The 17,140-nt window shown below is 53.5% G+C and overlaps 4 protein-coding genes across 4 annotated transcripts; 2 read left to right on the top strand and 2 right to left on the bottom strand.

The window, feature by feature from the left end:
* Positions 1–587: 587 nt before the first annotated feature.
* On the top strand, positions 588–3,600 carry J4E88_008965 (uncharacterized protein; the record flags this gene model as incomplete). Its single annotated transcript, XM_049402572.1, has 2 exons — positions 588–1,250; positions 1,300–3,600. The coding sequence occupies 2 exons, from the start codon at positions 588–590 to the stop codon at positions 3,598–3,600; spliced, it is 2,964 nt and encodes a 987-aa protein (XP_049251809.1).
* Positions 3,601–4,115: 515 nt separating this feature from the next.
* Positions 4,116–5,936, bottom strand: TUB1_2 (alpha-tubulin; the record flags this gene model as incomplete). The annotated part of the gene is made up of 7 exons (XM_049402571.1): positions 4,116–4,392; positions 4,443–4,635; positions 4,689–5,192; positions 5,242–5,313; positions 5,367–5,605; positions 5,669–5,727; positions 5,925–5,936. The coding sequence occupies 7 exons, from the start codon at positions 5,934–5,936 to the stop codon at positions 4,116–4,118; spliced, it is 1,356 nt and encodes a 451-aa protein (XP_049251808.1).
* Positions 5,937–6,511: 575 nt separating this feature from the next.
* J4E88_008963 (uncharacterized protein) lies at positions 6,512–8,755 on the bottom strand (the record flags this gene model as incomplete). The annotated part of the gene is made up of 1 exon (XM_049402570.1): positions 6,512–8,755. The coding sequence occupies one exon, from the start codon at positions 8,753–8,755 to the stop codon at positions 6,512–6,514; it is 2,244 nt and encodes a 747-aa protein (XP_049251807.1).
* Positions 8,756–9,662: 907 nt separating this feature from the next.
* J4E88_008962 (uncharacterized protein) lies at positions 9,663–14,062 on the top strand (the record flags this gene model as incomplete). Its single annotated transcript, XM_049402569.1, has 3 exons — positions 9,663–9,837; positions 9,893–13,367; positions 13,426–14,062. The coding sequence occupies 3 exons, from the start codon at positions 9,663–9,665 to the stop codon at positions 14,060–14,062; spliced, it is 4,287 nt and encodes a 1,428-aa protein (XP_049251806.1).
* Between the last annotated feature and the right edge of the window lie 3,078 nt (positions 14,063–17,140).

Genomic DNA, 17,140 nt, shown 5'->3' with positions numbered 1-17,140 from the left:
GATTCTAGACAAAGCGACGCGGCCCACCCGGTGTGCTTGCCATGGCCATAACACGTCCGCCGTCGGTTCCATGACCCATTTTTCTATGCGCCAGTCACTGTCGAAGGGTTGGCGTCGAATTTCAGGAATCGCAGATCGGGAGTCCCCAAAAATAATCCCTGGCCCAGCGCTGCTCCTGCTCCTTTAACCCCGGGCGAGCTCCACATCTCACTTGCTAACATCGCTGCTGTCCATCCCACAGTGTTGTCTTCTCTTTTCTCACCACCTCTATCGCACATTAATCACTACAGGACACGCCATTTTTCTTCGTCACTCGCTAAAACATTTTCTGGATACGTCGGCACCGAGCTTGACGTCATCCCGTTGCAGCAGTTCGCGTTTGACCCTGGACCACCGGAAGGGCGAGCGCAAGCCATTGACTGCTGGTTTGGCGTAAAAAAGCATACCATTGTTTCAGCAATCGCATTTTGCGTTATCTGCAAAAAATCGCCGCAAAATCAAAACACAGTCGCTACCTCATCGCTCTCCCAAGGTAGCTTTTCGATCGGACTTCCTATCGAACCTTGGTTCGGGCGCGACTCTCCACTATGAGTACACCAAATTATGAGCGGCCAGAGCCGACATACGACATGGACAGCAACATGTCCCACCACCAGCAGCGATCTTCCGACGAGGACGGCACAGTTGTGGGGGACGATCATCAGCGGCCATTGCGTGTAGATACTGCCGCACGGCCACCGCACAACAGATCACGATCTGGCACCCACCTTACCGTCGAAACCGCACATGATATTCCAGCAATGAAGGGCATACAGTCACCGTCGCAAACGCGTGAGCAGGCGAGCAGGCTCAACGATGACCTTGCAGTGCTCGCCATTGAGCAGGGTCTGGATGAGAAGGAGGCTCTTAGGCGCAACGCGTCGATGAACCCATCCATGACGCGCGTGCGATCCCGCCGTGAAGACCTCGTAGACGACTTCGACGCGGCGACGAACCCATTGCACGAACAAGCGGCTCGCTATACGCCACCCGAAAACCCGACCACAAGCTTCTCCAAGTTCTTCAAGAAGGTTCACAACTCATCATGGCTTGTTAGGTACTTTACGTACATCACGCCCATGGTGCTCTTGATCCTCATTCCTTTGATGGTTGGCATATTTGCATTCCCCAATGCGAACGTTGGAGGCGTCAAGCTTGTCTGGTTCTCAATCTGGCTAATGATTGTGTGGCTGACACTGTGGGCTGGAAGAGTAAGTATCTCCGTCTTCCTAGTTTTACAACCACTAACATCCATCGCAGGTACTCGCGAAACTCCTCCCGTGGCCTATTGGTCTCATTTCTTCCCTCTTTACGAACAACAGCAAGAAGTGGAGAGACATGGGCAAGCAACTCGAACTTCCAGCTACTTTGTTCTTCTGGTGGTTGGCCATTGAAGTATCTTTCCTCCCAACAATGAAGAACCACCACGTCAACGGCGACAAGAACACGCGCGACTGGGAAGGCACCATGAACAAGGTCCTTGTAGCTCTCTTCGTCGGATTCGTGCTCAACTTCATCGAGAAGATCATTATCCAACTCATCGCCATCAGCTTCCACCTGCGAACTTACCAGGACCGTATTGAGCTGAACAAGTTCCAGATTGGTAGTTTGGCGAAGCTGTACAGGTTTTCCAAGGAGAAGATTGCCATGGAAGATTCCGAGTTTGAGCAGGGCGACGACAATGCTCCATCGGGCGCGCGCACTCCCGGTCAGGTTCTCACAGAGGCGCAAAAGAACATCAAAGTCGGTTTCAACAAGTTTGGAGACATCGCTGGAAAGGTCGCTGGGGACTTCACCGGTCGTGCGGTTACTGGCAGTGGCCATCCTCACCAGGTTGTTCTGCAACTCATTGGTACTACCAGCGGCGCTCAGGTTCTGGCTCGCCGTCTCTACCGTACCTTTGCGCGACCTGAGACCGAAACTGTTCATTCCGAGGATCTCAACAATGCCTTCGACAGCGACGAGGAAGCCACTGCCGCATTCTCCATGTTTGACAAGGACATGAACGGCGATATCTCCATGGAGGAACTCGAAGCTGTCTGCGTCGAGATTGGCCGTGAACGCAAGTCTATTACCGCCTCCCTGAAGGATCTCGATAGCGTCGTCTCCAAGCTCGACGATGTTTTCATGTTCATAGTGCTGATCATCACTATCATCGTGTTCATCTCGCTGATCTCCACCTCCGCCGCCGGTGTCCTAACATCCGCTGGTTCGACCCTTCTGGCTCTATCTTGGCTCTTCTCCGCAACCGCTCAGGAGTTCCTGCAGTCGTGCATTTTCGTCTTCGTCAAGCACCCCTACGATGTCGGTGACCGTGTCATGATTTACGGTAACACCGGAGATCTCGGCCGCGGTGATGATTACTTCGTCAAGGAAATCGCTCTCTTCTACACCGAGTTCAAGAAGATGCAAGGTCACGTTGTCCAAGCGCCCAACAGTTACCTCAACACGCTCTTCATCCTTAACCACCGTCGGTCGGGTGCCCTCGCCGAAGCCATCCCCATCATCATCAAGTTCGGTACAACGCTCGAGCAAATCGAAAAGCTCCGCAACGTGCTCCTCGAATTCGTCACCGCCGAGCAACGCGAGTACCAAACCAACATCCTCACCGAACTGCGCGCCGTCCAAGAAGTCCACTGGCTCGAACTCAACGTCGTCTTCTTCTACAAGTCCAACTGGCAAAACGAACTGCTCAGATTGCAGCGCCGCAACAAGTTCATCTGCGCCCTCACCATGGCAATCCAGGAATGCGAAATCGAAGGACCCCGTATGCGCTACCCCGGTCAGAAGGAGTCTTTCCCGGTTTATATGCAGAATCTGCAGAACCCTGCTACACCTGGTGTCGGTATCAACGGCAACCCAGACCACCCCAACGGCACCATCCGCAACCAAGCCCAAGACCAACCATTCGTCGCACCCGCAGAAGGCACATCAGACTCTGCCACTGGAACTGGCGCGGGACCAACCCGCACCGGCTCCATTCTAAAGAAGCCAGAGACCCTCTCCGCAATGGGCCGCCGCGTCGACTTCTCCCTAGGCATGAAATCCATGGGCCTAGACGATCCCAGCGGCGACGTCCTCGACGACCGCGAAAACGCATCCCGCGCCCGCGCAACAGTCGTCCGCGTCACCTCGCCCTCTCGCTCTCAAGACCGAAACAACGACCGCCAATCCAACGACAGCGCACGCAGCACCGGCCTCCAACGCGTCGGCACGAACGCCTCATCCACCACCCGCGAACGCACACATCGAAACCGCTTCTTCAGTCGCAACCGCTCTGGCAACGACGTAGAAGCTGGTATGGCTGATATCCCCGAAGGTAGCGGCTACGACACCCCGCCTAAGAAGAAGAACACGCTTGATCCGCGGAGCGGCCTTATTAGTCCCCGGGCTGTGAGGAGCAGTGGTGGCGAGGATGAAGTGCCTATCACGAGGGTGGGCAGTGCGGATGTGCCTAGGAGTACGGGTGCGTTGGCGCCTAGTACGGCGGATAGTGAGAGGACGTTCGGTCCACCAGCGAGAAGTCGCACGGAAGGGATTGAGATGAGGAGGTTTCATTGAGGAAGTTCATTGACCTTCTTACTCAAAGTGTCGAGACAGCTGCGGAGTTGAAGCTGTCGAAAAAAGTCTCATTCTGTCATTCCCTCCTTCTATTTCTCGCGTCTGTACAGCGATATCGCTCAGCGTTTTAGTACTCCATTTATACTAGACTAGTCGACAGACAGACAGCCAAGGGCAGTGCGCCGGGCTCCTCTCCTTTCCTTCAATTTGTAGATTTGTAAATAATTCCTTTTCCAGCTATGAAGCTCTATCGTAAAGAGACCATCGAGATAGTTCCAATAAATTGCGACAACATCGCTACTTCCCAGAACCCACAAAGTTTCTCGATCGGGGATTTACGTGCCATCATTCCCATCATTTTCACATCACAACAAGAGCAGATCCATCGTTTGAAAGTAAGACTATGCATTCGCGCATAGTTTCTCCATTCCAAGACTACTAATTCCCCCAGCTCGTCGTAGCAAGCCGTACAAACAACATCATTCCCTTTGCCTCCTTTCCGTATCTCTAAAAACCTAGTATTCGCCCTCCTCAACGTCCTCCGCATCAAGCGAGTCCTCAGCAACCTCCTCGTAATCCTTCTCCAACGCAGCGAGATCCTCGCGTGCCTCGGAAAATTCTCCTTCCTCCATACCCTCACCCACATACCAGTGAACGAAAGCGCGCTTCGAGTACATGAGATCGAACTTGTGGTCGAGGCGGGACCAGGCCTCAGCGATGGCGGTGGTGTTGGACAACATGGCGACGCTGCGGTCGACGGAGGAGAGCTCGCTGCCGGGGACGCTGATGGGCCTGGGGTGTTGTTAGAAAGGATTGATTGTAACAAGGTAGGAAGGACATACTTGGTGTAGTTGATTCCGAGCTTGAAACCAGTGGGGCACCACTCAACCAGGTTGAAGGAGGACTTGGCCTTGAGGGCACCGGCGGCGGCGGAGCAGTCGCGGGGGACGATGTCTCCACGGTACAGAAGTGCGACAGCCATGTACTTTCCGTTGCGCGGGTCGCAGACAACCATCTGGTTGTTGGGCTCGAAGCCTGTTCAGATTAGCAAAAGGCCCAGAGAGTATGGAGACAGTACTGAAACATACACTGGAAGGTAAGATCGGAAACCTTGAAGCTCTCGTGGGAGCTCTTCTTGGCCGAGATGACAGGCGCGTAACTGATGAGCGGGTAGTGGATACGCGGGTATGGCACAAGGTTGGTCTGGAACTCGTTCAGATCGACATTGAGCGCACCATCGAAGCGCAAGCTGGAGGTGATGGAGCTGACCACCTGGGCGATCAAGCGGTTGAGATGCTCGTAGTTGGGACGGGGAATGTCCAAGCTGCGCCTGCAGATGTCGTAGACAGCTTCGTTGTCAACAAGGAAGGTGCAGTCGGAGTTCTCGATGGTGCTGTGTGTCGACAGAACAGCGTTGTAGGGCTCAACAACGGAGGTAGACACGCGAGGAGCAGGGTATACGGCGAATTCGAGCTTGCACTTCTTGCCGTAGTCGGTCGAGAGGCGCTCGAGGAGGAGCGCACCGAAGCCGGAACCGGTACCACCACCGAACGAGTGGAAGATGAGGAAACCTTGGAGGGACGAGCAGTTGTCTGTGTTTGTTAGTAGGCGCATTGAGCCGATATCGGGGATTATGCTTACCAGCAACGCGACGGATCTTCTCAATGACGCTGTCCACCATCTCCTTGCCGATGGTGTAGTGACCACGAGCATCTACTCCCGTCAGTATGTCTGCATCCGCATTCCCCGTAGCTTCCAAGACGCACAGTTGTTGGCAGCATCCTCCTTGCCGCTGATCAACAGCTCAGGGTGGAACAGCTGGCGGTAGGCTCCAGTTCGGATCTCGTCAATTGGCGACGGGTCCAAGTCGACGAAGATGGAACGGGGCACGTATTTGCCGCTGCCGGTCTCGGTGAAGAAGGTCTCGTAGGAGCCACCCTCGCCGAGCTCCTTCGCATCGGGGTTGGGACGGCCATCGGGCAGCAGGCCGTGCTCGAGGAGGTACCTGGGGTTATCGTGTCAGTCTTGACTGTAGGCTTCGGGGCGCATGCGGTTCGCGACAACGTACAGCTCCCAGGCGCTGTTGCCCAGCTGTGTGCCAGCTTGGCCGATGTGAAGGTGGCAGATCTGTAGCTTGGTGTTAGCATTGCGCGTGCTGGGGTCATTCAATTTCTTGGAGTGTTCCAATCTCCAAGCTCTTTTATCTCTTCTTGCTCTTTAGCCACGGTAGAGCTTCATCTCGTTCATGTCGGCGCATGAAGCCCCCGCATCTCTTCGCATACTGCGATTGAACCCTCCGCCAGAAACAAGACAAATTGACGTACCTCTCCTCGCATGGTTACGGTGTTGCTGTGTCAAACAGACGACTGTCGAAGGAACCTCTGGTTGCCGGCGTCGACGCTGGAGGCAGAAGTGTTCTGGGTTCAAGCGGTGAGGAGCGCCGCGTTGGACTAGCTTGGTGGGGTCGCTGCAGGGGCCGCACGGTTTTGTTTACGCGACCGTCGCGACAAAGGCGCCTTGCCACTTACAACCAACAGAACCGTGGCGCCCATGCGGCACAGCGGGGAGACCGCCTTTTGCCAGGGATCCCTCTTCTTGCGGTGTGAACACGACGCTTCAGACGTCTTTGTACCTGGACTTTTGCGGTGTGAAGCCAACAACTGGTAGATTAATCAACTATAAAGCTGCCGATCCTAACGATTTGAGCGTAAGCCTCGTGCGCCAAGCTGGATGATAATGCGAACCATTTCCATTTCTAGTCTAAGCTGCCTCGATTGAACGGACAGGGGGATATCTCATGTGCTGAAGGAAACCAAAAGCGCCTCCCATATGCTTCTTTGTGTGTTCGCGCTTGTCTCGTATGCCGTAGGAGCCCTAGGGTGAGTACGACAATGCTCCTTACATCTCAGCATTACTCTCCAGGCCCATCGGCCACAGCCTCCTCGCCCTTCTTGCTCCACTCACCAGCCGAAGCATCGATTTCACGCGTCGCACTCTCTCTAGCTCCACTCTTGCTGTGAAACTCGTGAACGTCCTCGCATCCCTTTGGCGTCCTGCACAGCTTGCGGGCATCTGCAGACGCCGTCTTCCAAATCACCTCTCTGACCTCTTTGCCGACCTTCTCAATAGCGTCCATAGCCCAAATGACATCGAGATGCTCGTAACCCTCGATGACCTTGGAGTGTACGACATCGACATGTGGCTCTCGGCCGTGTTCGAAACGGCGTAGTAGACGGCGACCATCTACTAAATCGTCGGAGCCACAGACCCATAGTGCGAAAGGAGGAGTCTGCGGACCGTACCACGCGTAGCGCTCAGCTTCTTTCCTGTCCTTCTGGTGCCCATCGTCGGAGTCATGCGGCGGACTCCCGGTCTTAGTCTTCGTCTGCTCGATCTCCTCGTCTTCCTTGTCTTCCATGATCTTCTCATCTCTTGTAGCCAAGATGCATTTCTGCTTCGCGAAACATTCCCGTCCGAGCCACCATCGCATACTCTCTGCACTGACGTAGACGGGGGAAAATTGGAACATGCGGTTTCGCAGATCACGTTCCCAGCGGTCGTCCGTCCAGTTGAACAGAAAGGCGAAGACACGATAACCCATGGAGCCGTAGAATTTTCCGGGAAGGAGACCATGCATAACCATCATGAATGGAATGAAGGCGTGGATGCCGAAAACAGTCCGGAACATGTTTGGACTGATGACTTGCATGAACTTGAACTGCGCCTTCCCGATCAAAGGACCAGCATAGGCGGCAGGTGCTAGCGCGCAGAACACAGATATCTTCTCGCCAATCTCAGGTCGCTGTTCCTTCGCTAGTGCCACAAGAGTTTGTGTGGTGCCCTGGCTGTGCGCAATGAGACCCAGCTTTTCGAATCCGGTCTCCGAAAGTACGCGAGAGATAAGGGCAGGCAAGTCCATGACACCCATCTGACGAATGTTCCAAGCCCACATGCGCGGGTCTCCGTATTGCAAAGTGGTATGGCGAGGTTTGAAACCGCATCTGTTATTGCCAAGCCAGACATCGTAGCCGGACTTTGCGAGGAAGAAAGCAAGACTGTCGTCATCGTTCGTGCAGTAAGCGCCTGCGGACTGCAAGAGGCCGTGTATCATGAGGACCGGGTACTTCTTTTCGCCTTCTTCGTATTGCGACCCAGCAACACCCGTGCGATCTTCAGGGAAAAGCTCTGGCGAATGCGGGGAACGCTGGCCGTCATTCGTGCGCTTGTAGTCACGAGGATTGTAAAGATGCCAGAGTTCGATGATGAAACCGTCTTCTGTCTGGACGTCAAAGATCTCGCAGTCCAGTCCCACTCTTCGTGCATAGTGGCGCACATCGCAGACCAGAGGATCGGGACCGCCTTCTAACGGCTCAAACTCATCTGTTGTTCCGCCATCTTCTCCATTCTCCAGTTTTTGAGCTGACGGCATAGTGTCTCGCTTCTTCCACGCTCTTTCTGCCTCTCTTCTTGCTTGCTTTCGCTTCGTTTCCTCTTCGTAGAATGGTCTTCGCTTCTCAGCATCGCGGAAAGTGAGCAGTAGGAACAGGTGTTTGCACATGCCAGGAAGGGACGTAAAGCCTGCACCTAAGACTATGACGAGCAGGAACAAGAATGACAAGATGCCAGACGAGACTCGGAAGAACCAACACTGGCATTTCCTCAGAAGTGTTGGAGGTCCGTACATGGGCAGAGGCGGAAACAGAGGATTTGTCTTCGAAGGCGCTTTCGAATCACCTAATGGGACATCTGACTTCCCCTCGCCATTCATGTCTGCTTCTTTCGGAGGTATGCCATGTATCGTTCCATCTTTTGCTTCGCGCAGCCGTGGTGAGAAGGATTCTTTCTTAGTAGGATCACGGTCGTCAATAATGTCTCGCAATTCGTTGAGCTTGGTCGCTTCTTCCAGAGGAACAGCAGGTAGTCGATGGCCGTCGGCAGTTTCGATGACAGGATCTTGCGGAGTTATGAACCGTGCTTCAACTGCCTGTGTGGAACCTGTGCCCTCATTCTCTTGCTCTGGTGTGTATTGTCCGAGACGCTTAGCCTGGTGTGCGAAGTCGACTGCAGCCTGTGTCTTGGACTTTCTCTTTTCTTCATGATGATTGAACTGCTCTTCAACACGGTGTTTGGCGGCTGTAATAGAGGCCTTCGGCATATTGATCTGGGGAAAGCCCTATGGTTCGGCGACGGTGGTGTGGAGCGTCCAGGGTCGCGTGGAGCATAGGTACGGATGCCGGCAAATTAGTCCCTTCTTCAGTGTTGTAATCCCGAGTGGGCGGATCGCAGTCCTCTGTACGCGCAAAAGGGCTGTGAGATGCTGGAGCGCGGTTGAGAGACATGTTGCGGCTTTTTCGTCAATCGCAGTTTTGACGCGGTGGCTGTCCGCGCCTTGTTTGGCAAGAGCATTACGTCAGGAATGGATGAGGAAGCGGCAAATCAGCGATCATGCTGCAGAAGGATGCATCTCAACGACCACATTTAGAAACCCCATAGCGGGTGATGCAAGCAGGGTTTGCGGTTCTGTGGCAATGGTTTGCATGTCGCAGGCACTATTTATTAACATGTGAAGAGGCTGCGGACTTGACTCCGGAATCGCGAATTCCAACGTCAACCATTTCTGAGAGATAGCGAAACTGAATATCATTTACGTGGAAAGGTATCAGTAGAACAGTACCTAGACTTGATGTGGCAGGTATACTGCTTGTCGAAGATATGCACATGCTGTGGTCGACGTGTGACGTGTGATGTACGACAGGCCACTTGCGGCCCATTGAAGCCTTGTTGAATCCCAGTGTGAACGTTCAACTTGGACTACTGGACTACAGACTCGAACAACACAAGCCAACATGTAATTCTGAGTCGTGCATGCTCGTGGGATTCCTGCTCCCAATCAGTTGAGTGGACGCGGGGATTCGTGGCAGGTAACCATGTCCGAGCGGGCTAGTTCTGCCGAGGCAATGCGGCTCTCTGTATCTGATGCCCGGGCTGATCGCACGCAACCAACAGAGCCGCGAATGCTCATACACCTGTCCATTGAGGCAGACATCTCTCGTTAATCCATCATGGACGCGCAGAATGGAGTCGCGAACCCACGGAAAAGAAGACGGAGAAGACGTCTTGACCGCCCTCCTATTTCGGCGCGACTACTGCTCGACGACCGCGTGAAGGGTGAGGTCGGAGTGCTGTCGGAGGATCTCTTCAATGATCTGTTCCCTGGAGCGAGAAGCAAGAGTACTGGTATGTGAAAGAATGTTTGGTAGTAGATAGGAGAGGTGGCTGATTAGAAGAACAGCCAATGGAGACACGCCAGCCTCGGATCGCATCCAACACGTCGCAATCACCCCGTGGCTGCCGACCTCTATCGCCGCTTCCCAGAACACTCCCTGGACCATCCTGCCAGTGCGACCGGCCGACAAGACGGAAACCGGCACAGCGCGCCCGCATTCCTCACTCCAGATCTCCACGTCTTCTCTCGCACTGCAGTCCTTCTCCCAGCTCCTCCAAAATGTCGCCCCGAACAAGACACAGAGACGGGATACGCCCATCGAGGTGCGCATATACGATGTTGTGCCGGTCGGGCTTGATACAGTCTACGTCAATCTGGACACGGAAGCGCTGCGGAAGCTAGATGAGGTGCATGCGAAGTTTGGCGGAGGTTTCATTGCTCAGATGAATGGCTCATCACGAGCTCCGAAAAGCCGCTATGTGGAAGCGAACGGAACAAAAGGCAAGGCGGTGGATCTCGCGGCGCAAGAGGAGGCCTGGCGACAGGCCGTACGCGAAGCCCTACAACTACCTACCGTCCTTCATACTGGCGACCTGCTCCCTCTGAAGCTTCCCGCCCATCCCATCACCCATGTCCCACCTCCACCAGCCAAGATCAGCGCCTCCGAGCCCGTGTCGCAAGGCCTCTTGCTACCGAGCACGAGGATCGTGATACTGCAATCGCATCGAAGCAGCTTTAAGCAGCCCGTCATCATGCCTCCGGTGAAACAGCCTCCGACGACCAACGGATTTGGCGACGACGATGAGGCTGACGACACCTCGAATGACACCTTCTACTCGGCCGCAGAGGACAACTCGCGCAATGTTTCTCCACCCGACGGGGAGTCTACAGACAACTTCGAATCAGAGCTCTCGGAGAGCGATGCGGGAGACCTGTCCGACGAGTCCGACGACATCATATCGCTGAACGCGCCTATGCTCCCGCCTCAGTCATCCGGTGCACTTTCAATCTTTTCCTCCGCGACCCCACGACCCGGCAACTTCGGACGCCCAAATGGCATCGCAACGCCAGGGTCGGTATACTCCAATTTTACATCTACGACAGCCCGTGGTGGTCCGGCGAATAAGAGCAAGGTCTTCAAAGCCCAGGGCCTTCTCCAGCGTGTCCCAGATGATCTTATTCACCCGAAGCCGGGAAGCGAGGATGACGAGGAAGCGCGCGTATTTGTCGACATCAACACACTGGTCAAAGTCGGTTGCTTTTCGGGCGACTGGGTCAAGCTTGGGGGCACCGAAGCCCCTTCATCACATCCGCTCTGGGGCTTGGGTGCATTTGGCGGAGTAGACGAGGAAGATAATACGAATTGGCGCCCCGTCAGGGTCTTTGGCCTGCCAGAAAACATGTCCAAGAAGGTTGCGCGATATCCGGTACAAAAGATGGCAGATACCGACCGAAGAAGTAGTTTCTCGGGCTTCTCGCAACCAACCTCGTCATTGCATGCCTATCTCTCGCCAATTCTTCTCGCAAACCTAGGCAGTCCTTCTCACCTCCGCATCACTCCGCTAGCCCCCAGTCAGTCCTCTCATCTTCCTAGGAGCGCCATTCAGAAGCCACGTCTGAACAGCTCTTCTTTGCCTCCGTCTGCCAAAGAGGTCACCCTCATGAAGGTGTCAACGCCTCTGTCGTCAGATCGTCTACTTCAACCCAGTCTCTTCGCGGCATTGAAAGACCACTTTGAGCAAAAGAGGCGGATTGTAAAGAGTGGTGATCTGATAGGCGTATCAATCGACGAATCGCTTGGTCGGGCGGTATTCCAAACCGCAACAGAAGAAGACGCTGGCAACGATGAGCTGCTGGCCAGAGCCAAACCAACCGCTAGCGATGAAAGTACCAGCGTCAGCAGCCGCAATCCAAAGGTCGTGTCCTGGTTCAAGATTGGCAACGTATCGAGTTCTACCCATGCATCTCACGACGGCGAAGAAGCCGACATATGGGGTGGTGCTGTCACAGTAGATGCTGCCAGCACCAAAATGGAGATGAACGGCAGCGAGCAGGGCAAGACTCCAGCTCCCATCAATAATGCCTGGCAATACTATCTCGGTGCCAAACGAGCCCCTGTTTCGAGCTCGCAGAAGACGATGTCACTAGACGAGCTGCCCAAGCCCTACATTTCATCACTTCGCAGACGGTTGCGAGAACTCATGTCTGTTGCGACCAGTCCGCGAGCCATCCACCTAGGCCTACCACCCATCGCAGTCTTGATCACCTCGACTCAACGTGGCATCGGAAAGTCTACCCTCGCTACGAAAGCTTGCGAAGATCTCGGCCTGCACACTTTTGCGATTGATGCCTTCGATATCATCACCGAAGGTGGTGCTGGAGGTGGCGACGTGAAAACAGAGGGTTTCCTGAAAGCTAGGGCAGAGCGAGGCTTGACATGTGGTGCTGAGTTCACAGCATTGCTTGTCAAGCACGTCGACGCACTGAACGCCGATCGCATGAACACCGCGCTGAAAGAGATATTGGCCGACTCTCGCGTGCTAATCGCAACTACAACCGAGATTGACAAGGTACCGGAAGGCATCCGAGGACTCTTCACTCACGAGATTGAGATGACAGCACCCGATGAAGGCGAACGAGAAGGTATTCTCAGAAGTATCGTGGACGATGCTGGCATCAGGTTGTCTCCTGAGGTCGATCTGGGCAATGTTGCCGTCAAGACTGCCGCTCTTGTGGCTGGCGACCTTGTGGATGTGGTTGATCGAGCTCTAGTCGCAAAGCAACAACGTCTCGAAGCGCTCGCCGCTTCCTCTACAAAAACACTCTCCTCATCTGAGGCAATCACCACACGCGATATCGAACTAGCAGGAGGTCACTTCAGCAACAGTCTCACCAAAGCCGATCTAGACACCGCAGTAGATGCAGCACGCAAGAACTTCGCAGATGCAATTGGAGCCCCCAAGATCCCCAACGTCGGATGGTCAGATGTCGGTGGTCTCACGCACGTCAAAGACGCAGTCATGGAGACTATCCAACTTCCCTTGTCACGTCCTGAGCTATTCGCCAAGGGCATGAAGAAGCGCAGTGGTATCTTGTTCTACGGTCCACCCGGAACAGGAAAGACGCTGCTTGCAAAGGCCATCGCTACAGAGTTCTCTCTCAACTTCTTCAGTGTCAAGGGACCCGAGCTGCTCAACATGTACATTGGTGAATCCGAAGCCAATGTACGTCGTGTCTTCCAACGCGCCCGCGATGCTCGTCCTTGTGTTGTTTTCTTCGACGAGTTGGACTCTGTCGCACCCAAGCGTGGTAACCAAGGTGACAGCGGTGGCGTTATGGACCGTATTGTCAGTCAACTGCTCGCCGAGCTCGACGGTATGAGTGATGGAGGAGAAGGTGTTTTCGTCATTGGAGCAACTAACAGACCCGATCTACTCGACCAAGCCCTACTGCGACCCGGTCGCTTCGACAAGATGCTGTACCTGGGTGTCTCCGATACCCACGAGAAGCAGCAGACCATCTTGGAAGCTCTGACAAGGAAGTACGTCGCATTCCTCTCCCATTCCTCTATACCCACAGATGCTAACATATTTCACTAGATTCACACTCCACCCCTCCCTCTCTCTCCAACGCGTATCCCAAGGCCTCCCCTTCACCTATACAGGAGCAGACATGTACGCCCTCTGTTCCGACGCCATGCTCAAAGCCATCACCCGCTCTGCCAAGATCGTCGACGAAAAGGTCGCTGCCCACAACGCCACCCATTCCCCTCCCATCACCATAGCCTATTTCTTCGACCATCTCGCCACAGAAGAAGATACCGCTGTCATGGTCACCGAAGAAGACTTCATGGAAGCCCACAAGGAACTCGTACCTAGTGTTAGTGCCGATGAACTCCGGCATTACGATAGAGTGAGGAAACAGTTTGAAGGTGCGGGCAAGAAGGAGGATAAGAAGGAGAACGGGGCTGCGCCGGCTGTTCAGCCGGCGACTAGCGCGAAGGGAAAGGGTAAAGCAAAGGCGCCGATCGACGAGGTTGAGGATATGGTTGTTCGCACGGAGAATTTGGAGGTTAATGGGTTTGGCAATGGGGATGCGAATGGGGCGGCTGGGGGGAGTGGAAGTGGGAAGGGTAAAGGCAAGGCGCCGGCGAATCATACGCCGGGTAAGAGTAGTGTTGATATCGCTGAGGGGGGCTTTGGCGATGCGACCATGGACGATGATTTGTACTCTTAGTGGCATGTCTTGCTAATTGTGAATGATTGCCCTTGCATGGCACGTCGTACATGGTTTTGTGCATAGTTTTGCCGACTGATCCTTTTGTGGGATGCTTTGTATGTGTTGCTGGTAGAAAGCCGGGTTCTCCTTTCGTTCAATAGATGTGTCATTAGTCCGATCAACTGCACTATACGACGGGGCTACTCGGTGCTCGTTTGGAGAAAACCAGTAGGAAGAGGTGGACTTGCACACTCTCTTGAATCTCGCGAGGAGACGCCCTTAAGTTGTGTGATATTACTATCGCGTCTATTCCAGCCTGGTCTGACCTTAGTGTCTGAGTATGCCGGCTTTGCGCAAGTATACCTCCTCTTCACTCTCCAAGTAAGCTAGGTGAGCTAAACAAGCTACATTCTGTTCTTAAATCTCCACACACCGAGTTCGAACGCGTCTTTCGTCCAATGAGCCTTGTCGCCAAGGTCCTTCATGGACGTCCTAACCCAAGGTATCCTTTCCTGCATGATGGTTGCCAGCTGCCCCCAACGTTTCTTGTTATGAAGTTTCCATAATCTTTCTCCGCTGGCGTAATAAGTGAACACGACTTCCTTCAGCCCGGTGAACTTCTCAAGCAACGCACAGCTCACCCATGCCGATTGCGACACGATGGTCGAGGGACCGATGTCTAGCTTTTCGATAGCTTGAATGCAAGATGCAGGTGTAGTGGCTAGAAAAGTATCCATAGTGTCGTAAGGGGAAAGGCGGTTATGTCGCGCTGAAAGAGACGCAGCGATTTTTGGGACGCTACTAGGATAAGCGTGCAGTTGCCGAGCGCGTAGTGATAGATGAGATTTCGGAGCTCTGCTGGTAGGCGGAGGAGAGGAGAGTTCAGTTGGTTTGCCGCTGTAGCTTCGGCTTTCGTGATTTGCGCCATCGTTTTAGCTGTCGGGACGGGTATGGGTATCGCGGCCGCTATTTGGATTGAGCGGTTGTGGTGGTGGCGTGGTCGTAGAAGTGGGAAAGTGCGAGGAAGCTTGGGGGTGCACGTGCTTGCAATAATAGTCAGGCAAGTGAAGGAGTAGAAATCCTTTCAGATCCAGTTGGTCATACGTAATGAGCGTAGGTAGTGCTTGACTGAGCGAAGGTAGAACAGGATAGAACTCTTTAATTTTGCCTTGTCTTATAGGAAAGTGCGGTTCTTCCATCCTATCCATGGTACTGCGATGACGCAGAGCGAGACGAGCCACTCATGATTCCCGAATTACATAACCACCACATACGCAAAGGTACTCCTCATCAAATGAGAGAGATCGCAATCCTTAGAGTCTGTCTTATAGGAAGATGAGCTTGTGGCTGATCATCGATCTCAGTAAGCTTTGCTGGAATAAACACCTGCACACCGTCTCATTTCAAGGCGCCCATACTCCCTTTCGTTTCTCATTACTCATAAGACTGCCCATTGCGTGTCTTTAAAAGACAATTGCTTCTTGCTCTTCGGCCTCCTCTTGACGCTCAGTCCGGAGTATCTCAGCAAAGCTCTTCTCACTGCTCAATCCGGAGTGTCTCATCAATGCTATCCTCACTGCCCAATCCGGTTCCCTAGGTATAAACTTATATGTCGAAATTTTGACACCCGGTACATCCTTTCGTAGACCCTCCGCCAAAACCCGCAGCCCGTCCTGATATCGGGGAAGCATCAAATGATTGTCTGAACAGCTGTGTTTCAACCTAATTTGCTCCAAGCCCTTGAACTTTGCGAGTGAGGATGCAACGCGGGGATAATGAGTGTCGATGAAGCAGAGTGGGAGTTCCAGCGTTTTGATAGCTTCGATGGACGATTTAGTCATGCTAGTAACGAGGTCGTTGATCATGGTCGTCGATACAAGGTCGAACACACTGAGGCTGTAAAGCAGCATCCCAGCCTCGGCGGTGATCTGGGTGCATACTTTCAATAGCCCGAATGCCAGTACAAATTTGTCGCGATATAGTACTAGTACTTTGTCGCCGCGTAAACTCAACCTGATTCTCTGGCCGCCCAGCGCATGCGCCCAAATCTGATTTCGAAGTTCGCCCGGTAGGCGGAGAAGAGGAGAGTTTTGTTGATTTGCGGATGTCATCTGCGCCGTTATTTGCGCTGTTAATATGGATTTGGACATTTGCAGTTGAGTGGGTGGAGTTGTCGGGTGCTGCAGTCACTGTACTTTCATGAATGGGAGAAGTCACAACTATCGTGAGCGCAACAGGGGTCTGAAGTGCAGGCGATGCCAAGGCGTTCGAAGAAGTGAAAGAGAGCGTTTGCAAAGCCGTGCACTACGATAGCTTACTACATTGGTTGTGCTGTACCTTGTTACGCATGTACTGCATGAAAGTTGACTTTGGCTAATCCTCCCCATCAGGCAACCTTACCAAAAGACAATTCCTGAAAACTGCGCCTTCAATTGTTTTCCTCGATCTCGATACTCGAACGCCTTCCTGCCACGTTGTGACAGTATCTCAAATCCCACTGTTCATCCGACCATGTGTGTCAACTGCCAACCGTCTTAATAATGTCCCGTGCATTCGTTTCCCATGCCAACGTCCCACTTCGTAATCTTGACATCAGGGATCGTTTCCCGCAGTAGTTCGGCAAAATAACCCACACGAAACAAGTCGGAGTACCTCGATAAGAAAGACTTTGTATTGTAGCGTATCCTGATTTCCTTCAGACTTTTGCATTGAATCAGATGAGGTGACGTGTGATCTGGATTTTCGCAGACGTCTTTGATATGAATGACCAGTATCTCAAGGGCTCCAAGCTGTGATGTACTAATACTGCTCAGGAAAGCATTGGTGCGGCTGGCGTCTGTGGAGAAGTAGAAGATGTTGAGGCTGTATAGGAGAAGGGCGGCCTCGGCGTGGATTTGTGAGCACACTTTTAGTAGCGCGAAGTGTGGGATGGGGTCATGTGAACAGAGGCGTGGCTGTGTTGTTGCCAATAAGAGTCTATGTCCGCTCAATACGTATTTGTAGATCTGGTTTCGTAGCTCGGCGGGAAGGCGGAGAAGGCGGGAGTTGCGTTGGTTCGCTGATATTTCCTGCGCCATTATTGAGTTGTTGCGACGG

The sequence above is a fragment of the Alternaria novae-zelandiae genome, assembly GCF_023758075.1.
Source record: "Alternaria novae-zelandiae strain BMP 2774 chromosome Unknown scaffold_21, whole genome shotgun sequence".
In the NCBI taxonomy this organism is placed as follows: Eukaryota; Fungi; Ascomycota; class Dothideomycetes; order Pleosporales; family Pleosporaceae; genus Alternaria; species Alternaria novae-zelandiae.
The sequence above is the reverse complement of the archived record's forward strand: the minus strand, read 5'-3'. Positions and strand labels throughout refer to the sequence as shown.